At 36.2% G+C, this 12,555-nt stretch overlaps 1 protein-coding gene across 8 annotated transcripts in view; it reads left to right on the top strand.

Annotated features, from left to right (window-relative positions):
* CCDC66 (coiled-coil domain containing 66) overlaps positions 1–12,555 on the top strand; it is a 51,957-nt gene that overhangs the window by 19,617 nt on the left and 19,785 nt on the right. For all 8 annotated transcript variants that reach the window (XM_082345788.1, XM_082345786.1, XM_082345783.1 and 5 more), the window contains 6 exons: positions 8,035–8,166; positions 8,567–8,817; positions 9,030–9,114; positions 9,938–10,099; positions 11,651–11,795; positions 12,250–12,390. In XM_082345788.1, the coding sequence (XP_082201914.1) occupies positions 8,035–8,166; positions 8,567–8,817; positions 9,030–9,114; positions 9,938–10,099; positions 11,651–11,795; positions 12,250–12,390 (916 nt within the window). The remainder of the gene's footprint in view (positions 1–8,034; positions 8,167–8,566; positions 8,818–9,029; positions 9,115–9,937; positions 10,100–11,650; positions 11,796–12,249; positions 12,391–12,555) is intronic.

Raw genomic sequence — 12,555 nt, 5'->3', positions numbered from 1 at the left:
TCATCTTGGCACTCTTGTCAAAAATCATTTGACTGTATATGAAAGGGTTTATTTCTGGGCTCTCCATTCAGTTCATTTGTTCTGTATGTCTTTATGCCACTGTTTCACTGTTTTGATTACCATACCTTTGTAGTAAGGTTTGAAATCAGAAAGTGTTAAGTCCTCCAGTTTTCTTTTTCAATATTGTTTTACCTATTTAGTGTTCCTTGAGATTCCATATGAATTTTAGGATGCATTTTTCCATTTCTGCAAAAAACATCAAGATTTTCATAGGGGTTGCTTTGAATCTGTAGCTTGCTTTAGGTAATCCTGACAATACGAAGTCTTCCTATCCCTGAAGGTAGGATCTTTCCATTTATTGATATTTGTGTCTTTAATTTCCATCAGCAATGTTTTGTAGTTTTCAGTGTACATGTCTTTGGCCTACTTATTCCTAAGTATTTTATTCTTAATATTTGGTGCTATTGTACATGGAATAGTTTTCTTAATTTTCTTTTCCCAGATTGTTCATTGTTAGTGTATAGAGATGCAACTGATTTTTTTCTCCTGGTTTTGTATCCTGCAACTTTGCTGAATTTGTTTTATTCTAACCGTTGTGTGTGTGTGTGTGTATAGACTCTTGAAGGTGGTGGTTATTGTGCAGAATATGAGTTTGATGTGGATCCTTTTGGTATTATATTTTCTTAATGAGTAGATACACAAACACCAGTCTGCATTAATGCCCAAGATATTCATATATGATAATCATCACTGAATTACGTATATTTATCTTTTCCTTTTTTTGGCATTTCAACTTTCTGACTTTTAAAAATATTATGTATTATTTCTGACACACAAAAGGATATGTTGACCTTAAAAAACAAAAGAGCAGGTTATTTTACCAGCAACATGAGTTTATTTGGGAATAGTAGACAGTTGTAATTCAGGACAAGCAAACTGTGACAAACCTTAGGCAAGTTTGGAGAACAGAGGAGAGGAACTTGATTTTGTAGAGGAAAGGAGGAAACTGGGGAGGGCTGTGGTAGCTGCAGGTGGTGGGAAGCTTGTTGCTAGTCAGAAGGAAATCTTGGCGGGGTCTGTAAGCTGTGGTGAGTCATATATGGGTGAGAGCTCCCCCTTCAGGGCTTTCTGACTCCATTTTAAATGAGGTTTCCTTTATTCTTTTTCACAGGTATAAAGGATAATCCATAAAACATTTCTATCCATGTCATGTACCAAAAAGAGCTCATTATAGCATGGTTCAGAGTTCAGCAAGAATTTCTCTAGATTTATAGCACTTACGGGACAGGATTTTTTTTTTTTAAATAGCCGGTCACAACCCAGTAGAATAAAAATGGAATGCCTAGAACCTTTATATTCCATTTGTTGTCAGGTTACTTTAGAATTCTGAGAAGAGTGTTTGTGAGTTATGAAGCCCTTTCCACAACAGAAATGGGTTGTGACTAAGTTATAAACTAGTACCAGTCCACTGATGCCCTAATTTCAGAAGAAAGAAATACAGTAGCTTGACCAAAATGAATCAGTCCTAGCTAAAGCTTCCCTTTGCCTCTCTATACTGGGCAGTCTTGGAATCAGAGGAACCCTATCTCAGTCCTCCAAAATTAAACTTTATGGAAGGAAATCCTCTTCCTATTCAAAACTGAGTGGGGGAGAATTCCCTGGCAGTCCAGTGGTTAGGACTCCGTGCTTCCACTGCACAGGTTTGATCCTTGGTCAGGGAACTAAGATCCCGCATGCAGCATGGCAGGGCCAAAAAAAGAAAAGAAAAAAAAAGCAAACAACTGAGTGGGTCTCTTTGCCTTATCAGAAAGATTTAATAATTAAATAAAATAAGGAAATTGATTTGTTTGAGGGCCTGTTAGGATCCAAGAAGTGTACTAAATACTTCATATACCTGTGAATCCCCTTTTAGAATAAGAGGCAGAACTGACTAACAACTAAACAGGTGGAGGAGAACACTGAGAGTAAGTTGTGTACGCCAATTACCCATAACACTAAACCTAGATAAATCTCTCTTAAGTTAGGAAAAGAACAAAATAAACCTAAATTAGAAGAAATAGATCATGAAAATAAGGAATTTTCCCACCAGCTGTTGGTGGGAATGTAAATTAGTATAGCCATTATGGAAAACAGGATGGAGTTTCCTCTAAAAATTAAAAACAGAACTACCATACAATCCAGCAGTTCTACTTCTGGGTATTCTTCCAAAGGAAAAAAAACACTAAATTGAAAAGATATATGCATCCCATGTTCATTGCAGTTTACAATAGGGGAGATACAGAAGCAACCTAAGGTCTATCGATAGATGAATGGATAAAGATATGGTATATGCATATAATGGCATGTTGCTCAGCCATAAAAACAAATGAAACCTTGCTGTTTATAAAAACATGGACGGACCTAGAAGTCTGTCCACTTACTTCACTTATGCTAAGTGAAGTAAGTCAGAGAAAGACAAAGAATACTATATGATTTCACTTATATGTAGGATCTAGGAAACAAAACAAATGAACAGAACATAATGAAGCAAACAGACTCATAGATACAGAGAATAAACAAGTGGTTTTGCTAGAGGGGAGGGGCGTACGGGGATAAGTGAAATAGGTGAGAGAAATTAAGACGTATGAGCTTGTAGTTAAAAAATATATGAGTCATGGAGATAAATGTACAGCATGGGGAATATAGTCAATACTGTAATAACTTTGTATGGTGACAGATGGTAACTAGACTTATTGTGATCATTTTGTAATGTATAGAAATATTGAATCACTATGTTGTGCACCTGGAACTAGCATAGTGTTGCCGGTCAGTTTTACTTAAATTTAAAAATTAAAAAAAAAGGAAAGAAAATAAGGGCACCAGTCGATGAAATATATAATGAGTGAAAATGGCATTGCAGGTAGAGAGTGAATCATTAGTAAGTTAATATATTATGCCAATAATTATGAAAACTTAGATGAAGTGGGTAAATTACTGGAGAAGTTACAACTTACAGGAACTGACTTAAAAAGAAGTAAAAAGCTTGAATAATTATGTAACTGTTAAAGTAATTGTAGACCTGGGTAAAAAAAAACTTTCCCACAAGGAAAATAAAATGCCCACATGGTTTTACTGACAATTTCTACCAAACTTTAAAGAAATAAATCCCAAATTTATTCAGATTTCCAGGCAGTAGAAATATGAAATGGCCCCCAATTCATTCTGCAAGCCCAGTATAAACTTGGTATTAAAGCCAGAAAAATAACAAAAAAGGAAAATTAGGTTTATTTCAATCATGAATATGCACACAAAAATTCTAAAAAATATATTAACAAGTAAAATTTGATAATGTGTAAAAAGGTAATATATCATGACTAAGGTTCATAATGGGTTAAAGGAATTTTTAAAAATCCGCAGTATAGTGTACCATTTTAACACAATAAAACAAAAAACATTTCAATAGATGCAGGAAAAGCATTTGATAAAACTCAAAGCCAGTTTGTTAAGGACAGTATTTCAGGCAATTAGACTAGAAGGAATTTCCAATTGAGTATTTAAAAAAAAAATAAAACCCTATAGCAAACATCATACTAAATGAGAAATTTTAGTAGTATTCCCTTTAAAATTAAAAATTAAATAAGATGCCCATATTATTATTACTATTTGTTATTGGTAGTCCTAGCCAGTATAGCAAGACAAAAGTCTTAAGAACTGGAAAGGAAAAAATAAAATTGTAGCAATTTGTCATTTATATAGAAAACCCAAAGAATCTATGGGCAAAATATTTTAGAAATTAAAAGTGAGAATTAATAATTTGCTAGGCCATAAAGTCAACAAATTTCATAGGTTCAGATTACACAGAATATGCTATCTGATCACAGTGGAATTAAGCTAGATATCAGTAACAAATAACAAAATTTCCAAATGTTTGATATTTAAGCAGTAGTCTTCTAAGTGAAAGAAAACTCAGAATTAGAAAGTGTTTTGAACCGAATGATGATGAAAATATTATATATGAGAACATATGAGCTTCCTGTGCTTAGAGGGAAGTTTATAGGCTTAAATGCATTTCTTGGAAGAGAAAGACTGAAAGCAAAACATAAATGATCTAAGTATTCATTTCAAGAAGTTAGAGAAAGAATTGCAACAATTAAGCCCAAAGGAAGTAGAAGGAAGGAAATAAGATCAGAATAGTTGGATACAAGCGGCCCTCTGTATCCGTGGGTGCCAGATCCATGGACTCAGCCAATCTCGGACTGAAAATGTTTGGAAAAAACTTCCAGATGCCATGAGTTTTAATAAGATACTTAACACCTCTGTGCCTTAGTTCTCATTTCTATAAAAATGATGCCTACCCCATAATTTTATCGTGGAAATTAATGTACATAAAATGCCCAGCAGTGCTGTAACAGAGAGAGTGTTGTCAGCCAATTCGTATTATTATTGTTATTATTGTGAGGGCTAAAAAAGATAACATACATAAAGTTCTTTATAAAAGTATATAATAAAGTAATTATTTAGTCAGTTTAAAAAAAAAAAAAGGAAGAAAATATCAGGGAAAAAATATTCCAGAAAGTTTCAAAAAGCCAAACTTCAATTTGCTACACACTGGCAACTAGTTACATAGCATACACATTCTGTTAGGTGTTATAAGTAACCTAGAGTTGATTTTAAATACACGTGAGGATGTGCATAGGTTACATGCAAATACTACACCATTTTATATAAGGGACTTGAGTATCTGCCAGTTTTGGTATCTTCAGGAGGTCCTGGAATCCAATACCCCACAGATAGCAAGGGACGATTGTGTTAGTAAAATTGGAAAATAAGGAAGAGACTAAACAGATATGGCTCCAAAGATATGGCCAATAAGCACATGAAAACCAGGACTTTAGCCACGTGCACAACTGTGTAGTCCTGGTTCCAGAGATTTTAGTTACTTTCAAGTTCAAAGTACTCCAACCCACCCTCCAAAATGATTGTAGCTCTTAGTTGTGCTGCTCTTCCTCTTGGAAGATCTGGTTTTTTTCTAGCCCAGTGTCCTGAAACCACCCACCACCCAGAAGAATGCCTTTTATGCCTGCTGAGTGGACAAGATGAGTAGGTGGACAGACTGTCTAAAGTGAGGAGGCTCTTGGTGTCTGGACTTGGGAATCATGCACTGGCAAGCAGGACTATTCTGGACCATGGCAAAGTCACCACTGAGTGTTCTCCTTTCACAGACATGCATTTTTAGACTGCTTTAAGGGGAGAATTAAATGAAACAGAACTAAAGCATGTCTAGGTGACCATTTGAAAAGCCTCTACTTTCAGTTCTGATACAGCAGCTGCCATTCATACAGCATTTATATTAGGAGTAAGACTAACATTTTCTAACATAGAAGAACTTGAAGGTAGCTAAAAATTTACATTAGGAACCTGTAACATTGGGAACTGTTTGTGGGGAAGTGTGTATTGAGTACCTGTGAAAATGAGTTTTCACTCAAGGCTGTCACTTGAGAATAGGCTCAAAATAGGTGTTTAGAAAAGGAGCTTTTATGTAGGGGAAGGGACGTCTGAGGTCAATAATGTGAAAGAAAGTGAAAAAGTGAGTGAACCTAGAGAAAGAGGGCTCTTTCCTTAGCCATATTGAAGCATTAACAGAAGGGAGGTGCTAGATCATCATCAGAACACATTTGTTACACAGTGAGTCTTGCATTTTACACACATTTGCCTTACTCAGGTTTCAATTAAAATGAGCTCAGTAATCAAAAGGGAGGTTACATTTACCTACCACCTCTCCCATCCCCCAGATCCTTATACTTTCATTCCTCTAACTGAATGCACAGCGGGGAAGACTTGTGAAAAAGAAAGTAATAATTTAAAGAGTTTTCTAGTCGGTTGGAGAGGTGAAATGACTTATTCAGGTGGCAAGCAAGTAAGACAAGGATGTAAGACATCCTTGAGTAAGAAGTTGAAGACTGAATTGGAAGAATTGATTATTAAATTTTCCACAGGGTTGTAAATATAAGACATGTATATAAAACATTTGATGAGGATTTTAGGAATTTTCAAGGGTATTTTGACTTGTGTCTTATCCTTGAATAATTTGAAACCCCACCAAAATTTGAAACCAGATCTGGTTACATCAGACTTAAGAAACAGATTACAGAATTCTATGTTGATTCAATGCCATATTGTGAATTTGGTTTTTTTTCTTTATTTCTTTTTTTTTTTTTTTTGGCCATGCTGTGTGGCTTCTGGGATCTTAGTTCCCCAACCAGGGATTGAACCTGCTCCATTGGCAGTGAAAGCACCGAGTCCTAACCACTGTACTGCCAGGGAATTCCCTGTGAATTTCTTATAAGGAGTTCAAAGGGTCTTTTTTTTTTTTTTTCCCCCAGTTTGAACTCTAAAATAACATTTCTAAAAATAGAAGAACTGTTAAATCACTTACCTGAAGATAATGCTCCTTTTGAAGTGGTTCTTTTAGGCTTAAATAAATAGGGTTGGTTTTTATCTGTTTAAAAATGTGTGGGAGCACCTGAGATACTAAGATTTTTCCTTTTTGTGTAAGTATTTCCTTTGATCAAAGCAATTGGTTGAAAACTAATGAGCTTTGCCATTATATTATTCTGTCAAACTATTTTTAAAATTATGTCCTGTAGTTACATCATGTAACAAAATGTTTTGTTGCTTAGCTCTTGCATTTTAGGACAGTTTGAGTAGAATATATGCTTTCCTTTTTTTTTTTTTTTTAATTAATTAATTAATTTATGGCTGTGTTGGGTCTTCGTTTCTGTGAGAGGGCTTTCTCTAGTTGCGGCAAGCGGGGGCCACTCTTCATCGCAGTGCACGGGCCTCTCACTGTCGCGGCCTCTCCCGTTGCAGAGCACAGGCTCCAGACGCGCAGGCTTAGCAATTGTGGCTCACGGGCCCAGTCGCTCCGCGGCATGTGGGATCATCCCAGACCAGGGCTCGAACCCGTGTCCCCTGCATTGGCAGGCAGACTCTCAACCACTGCACCACCAGGGAAGCCCTATGCTTTCCTTTTTGTTAAAGCATACTAAACTCTCATAAGTTAAAGGAACAGTGAATTATTATGCTACTGTTTTTATTTTTCTTAGAATTCAAGGACTTAATCTGGATACAATATATTTTTCTTATTGAAATGTCACAGATCATGCTAGGGCTGTAGCAGCAGAAATGGGAAAAAAAGGTATCTAAAAGAGACATTATGATTCAGTAGAGAAAGCCTCTGGCTCTATTACATCCTCCTGGCTCTTGGTCCAAAAGCAGTGTTTTGTATTCTGAAGCCAGGTGTTAAACAGTATTCATCTATTTCAGGTTATCAGTGATTCCTTTCAAAGTAAATGAGACTATATTAGGATAGAAATTTGAAAATCTTATAGTTGGAGAAAATTTTCTATTTTTCATTAGAAAATTTCCTTTCTTTACACTTACTTAGTTATCTTATATCCTTCTGCTAGTATATGTTACAAATATGATTCTGAAAATTAGAATATATCTACTTAATTCTTGTATACTCAAATTTTTTTAAAGTATTATTATTTATTTATACATTTATTTATTTATTTATTTTTGACTGCGTTTGGTCTTTGTTGCGTGTGGGCTTTCTCTAGTTGTGGTGAGAGGGGGGGCTACTCTTCGTTGCGGTGCATGGGCTTCTCATTGTGGTGGCTTTTCTTTGTTGCAGAGCATGGGCTCTAGGCACGCAGGCTTCAATAGTTGTGGCACGCGGGGGCTCAATAGTTGTGGCTCGCGAGCTCTAGAGTGCAGGCTCAGTAGTTGTGGCACACGGGCTTAGTTGCTCTGCGGCATGTGGGATCTTCCTGGACCAGGGCTTGAACTTGGGTCCCCTGCATTGGCAGGCGGATTCTTAACCACTGTGCCACAAGGGAAGTCTCTCGAATTTTTTTGTTTAAAATTATTGCTTCTCTTAGAGATAAATACCTTACCATGTTAAATCTATATAAATTCTTTGGAAAGATTTGTAAATATAAAGTGGTTAGAAAAAGAGGTAAACTTTTGATGGTATTGATGACTGTTGTTTAGGAAGCAGTACTGATGGAGTGCCCTTTCAGTGTTGTGAAACAAGAACAGCAGAGAAAATGGATTGAAGAGTTGAACAAGCAAATAGAGGATGACCGCCAAAAAAAAGTAGAGGAAAAAATTATATCTTCAAAGGTAATTTATGAAGTTTTATCGGTATAAAGGGGAAAAAAAATAATTTCAGAGTCACTAATCATAAACTTAAAAGTATCCTGAAACTATTTGACAAGACTATTCAAATTATTCCATATTTGCTTTTGTGAACCTTTTGTTGAATGAATTCAGTAAGTGTGATTTTGCATAGCTTCTTGTAACTAACTTTTTAGAAATGTCCTAATTCTTTGAATTTTTCATATTCTCCAAGCTTAGTTGTCTAAATGTATATGGAATCAATACAGGATACAGTTTTGTTAGTCTTTATGATGCTTGTTCTGCTGTGTGGTGACTTTTAGAAATCATGTTTATTTGTCATTTGGGATTTTAAACGTAAGAAGAGTTGGAAGAGTTCTTAGCAGTTCTTATTTGTCGTGATTAGGGTGAGGAACATGACAGATGGGCAGTACATTTTGATTCATTCAAGAGCTGTCCTGGTTCTCAGTCTCAGCTGTCCTCTCGGTCAACGCAAACACAACCAGAGTACTTCTGTGTCTCTCCGGACGCTCAGGACCTGGCTGATATCAGCAGTCTCTATACACCTGCAGCGGGAAGCCAGGTTGAACCTTCAGAGGAGGAGCGCGTAGCAAGACCTGTTAGAGACGTGGCTGTGGAAAGCAGTAAGAAAAGGAAGTAAGTGCCTCCTTCAGCACCTGTTGGTGTTTAAGGAGGTTTGTGTGCCACTTTAGGATTGTTGTTGTATTTGTATCTTAATTGGTTTCAGGTTTGGTGTTTTTCTTTACAGTAGAAATGACTAGTAGATACATTTCAAACAAAAATGACTTAGCACCTTGTTAAAGCCACCTTTTGGGGGTTTTAAATAGCTAATGGATCTGTCTTGCCAGCTTTCTCCGTTCTATGACTGCTCTTTTGGACCCAGCTCAAATTGAGGAACGAGACAGGAGACGACAAAAACAGTTAGAACATCAGGTATTGCATTGTTGAATGTTGTTCTTTGCCTTAATCATTAGTAGTCATGGCCTAGATACCTAAGTAAATGGAAATTAAAATTCCAGTATAAACTTACAGCACAGGCCCTGCACAGTCCTGTGATGAATCTAATCCCTACTCCAGCTGGCATTATATTAGAATTATACTTATGTTGAGAACCAGACAGTATCATGTAGTACAGCCACCTGCCTTCCAAGGAAGAAGATCTTTAATGTTTAGGTTGTGTATCTGAAATGACACTAAATCTTAAGTTGGTATTGGATATTTTTTTCTCCAATTCTCCTGAATTCTGTTCAGGATGAGAATTAGTTCTTTGAAAGGGAAATAGATACAAGGGATTGCAGTAGAATTATGATTAAGAAATCTAATGGATAATATAAGAAAGGAAACTAAGATTAAAATTTTGTCCTAATTTTAGTCTAATACTAAAGGGACTTACATGTCTAATAACTCGTCAAAACCTCTACTATATGAAGAATTTGGCTTAGTTAATATGGTTACTTGCAGTCGGTTAAGTGAACAGACATTTATAGCGCATCTGCTATTTTTACCAGGCACTATGCTAAGCACTGAGATTGTTTCTTCAGTTGTTTTTCTCTTAGTTCTTCTACGAGCCCTCCTGGGGTTAAAGAAAAAGCATGTAGAACTTGATGGGAGATGGGAAAAATACATTGGAAACCTGACATTTTAATTTAACTCATATATGTATTTCTATATATTGATAAACATTTTTGAAACACCAGATGCTTTATGGATTTTTTAAAAATTTATGACTATAATTTATGTTACTGTTTATGACTAGAAAGCCATCACTGCTCAGGTAGAAGAGAAGCGGAAGAAGAAACAGCTCGAAGAAGAGCAAAGAAAGAAGGAGGAACAAGAGGAGGAGCGTCGCTTAGCACGGGAACAAGAAGAGATGCAGAAACAGTATGAAGAAGATATACTTAAGCAAAAACAAAAGGAAGTAGGTATTTATATCCTAACTGTAACATTTTAGAGTAAAAATGGGTGTGTTGTTTTTTGGTTTTTTTTTTTAATTTGTTTTTGGCTGCGTTGGGTCTTTGTTGCTGTGCGTGGGCGTTCTCTAGTTGTGGCGAGTGGGGGGCTACTCTTTGTTGCGGTGTGTGGGCTTCTCATTGCTGTGACTTCTCTTGTTGCGGAGCACGGGCTCTAGGCGTGCGGGCTTCAGTAGTTGCAGCACGCAGGCTCAGTAGTTGTGGCTCACGGGCTCTAGAGCGCAGGCTCAGTAGTTGTGGCGCACAGGCTTAGTTGCTCCACGGCATGTGGGATCTTCCCGGACCAGGGATAGCACCTGTGTCCCCTGCATTGGCAGGCGGATTCTTAACCACTGTGCCACCAGGGAAGTCCCTGGGTGTGTTTTTAAAGAAAAAAATAACGAGAACATTTGCATGTGTTTTGAAATTGTGAAACTGTATGCAGAAACATTAAAGCTTTGCATAAAGAAGGTTTTGAAAGTAGGAGGGAAGCTGGAGGTTTTATTGTTTCAAATGATTGATTCACAAATGCTGTACTCCTTGCGTTTCTTCTCTCTGCTAAGAAGGAGGTCAGGATGAGTTATTACAGCATAAAACAAAAGTTATCCATTTGCTTGATTTTTAAATGTTTTCTAAGCAATGATTATTATATTAATAAATTTCTAAATACGTTAAGAGAAATGATTGGCCTTCCTGTCTGTATCCACTTGTGAACAGGAGCATTTACTTGCAGAGTCATTGGCTGGGATTGATGATAGAGTTTGTTGCTGTGTTAGAGGATTCCTCTGTGCTAAGTAAGGGTCTATTAAAAAGAGTAGATGTCTGGTTGGCTAGGAGAACCCCTATATTAAGTGGTACAGACTGCATAGGTACGGTGATGTCAAGTGCCATGTTTGAGTGGACCTGACAAAGAGCAAGTTATACAATGACATTGGATGGCTAAAGGTTCATGAGGTCTACAGAGCAGACCATACAGCACTCCCCCTGGAGCTGGGAGGTGGCGCTGAGAGACTGTCTTTTCTTGCCGTTTCCCACTTGCAACCTTTGCTTCAGAATTAGCTGATGAAGGTACAAATGGTTTAGGTTCTGATTTCATTATGTTGAATAGGCTGAGCCAACTACACCTATGAAATAACTACATACATGAAAAAAAATCCGTGTCATTTGCTTGAATTGCAAAAAATGGCCATAAATCTTGAGTATTACCTCTTATTATCTATTTTTTTATCTTAATAAAATTCAGGTGGAATTGACCATTGGTTTTAGAAGTTTTGAAAACTTCATAGAATGAGTAAAAGAGTGTTTGTATTTGTGGTCTAATACAGCTGTAGAAAAAGATACTAAAATGTAATCTGCAAAAGGGAAGGAACTTTGTTCTCTTGGCTTCTCTACTCCCAGTATCTTGAATAGTGCCTGGTACATAGTAGGAGCTTAGAAAATATCTACTGAGAGAAAATATTCAAGTCTGTATATGTTTGATAATTGTATTTAATTAACTTTGTGCACTTCAATATTGATAGGAAATCATGACTCTTAAGACAATTGAGCTGTTCCAGACGATGCAGAGAGCACAGGAGCTGGCACAGAGACTGAAACAAGAACAGAGAATCCGAGAATTGGCTCAAAAGGGACATGACACTTCTAGATTGATTAAAAATCTTGGCAGTAAGCACTGGACTAGAATTTTATTTGTAATATTTCTTGAAAATTTTAAATAATTGCCTATTTTTAATACCTTTAAACACCTATTAACTAAATATTTTTTGAGGAATTTCAGACTTTGAACTAATGTAAATTTATAACGCTTACTTGGGAAATTGCCTTAAGGGTAGAACTAAATAATGTATAATTTTCAGTATCTTTTCACATATATTTTCTTATATTTTCCTCACAATAGGTAAAATGTATACTTTTGTACCCATTTTTACAGAGATATCCATTAAGTGATCTCCCTAAATTCAGTACGGGATAAGAATGCTGATAGCTTTTTGTAAGAAACTTTAGGCTAGCCCTTCTAAATTTTTATTGCAGTGTTTACACTGCTTGATTAAACTAAGAGTCTTGTGTGTATTTAGTTGCTGCTATGTCATTTTATCACATAACTTATTTCTCTTGCCAGTTGATACAATACAAGTGGAATATAATGCATCTACTGACAACATTGCAAATTCAAGACATGGCTTGGATAAAATCAGTGGTAAAATGAATACATATATCAGCTCTACAGCCTCTCCCAGGAAGGACACTGGTGTGCAAACGGGTATTGTATAAATTGTGATTTGGCTTAAAATTTACTTAAAATTTAAGTCACAATTAGAATTAAGTTAAATTAATTTAAAGTTTAAAGGAATTTGAGGTTTTCAGTAAGAGTTAGGAAATAAAGGTATTTCTTGGTTTTTAATTCCTCTATAGCAGCTTTATTAAG

Source organism: Balaenoptera borealis (genome assembly GCF_965194805.1).
Source record: "Balaenoptera borealis genome assembly, chromosome: 12".
Taxonomy (NCBI): Eukaryota; Metazoa; Chordata; class Mammalia; order Artiodactyla; family Balaenopteridae; genus Balaenoptera; species Balaenoptera borealis.
The sequence above is the reverse complement of the archived record's forward strand: the minus strand, read 5'-3'. Positions and strand labels throughout refer to the sequence as shown.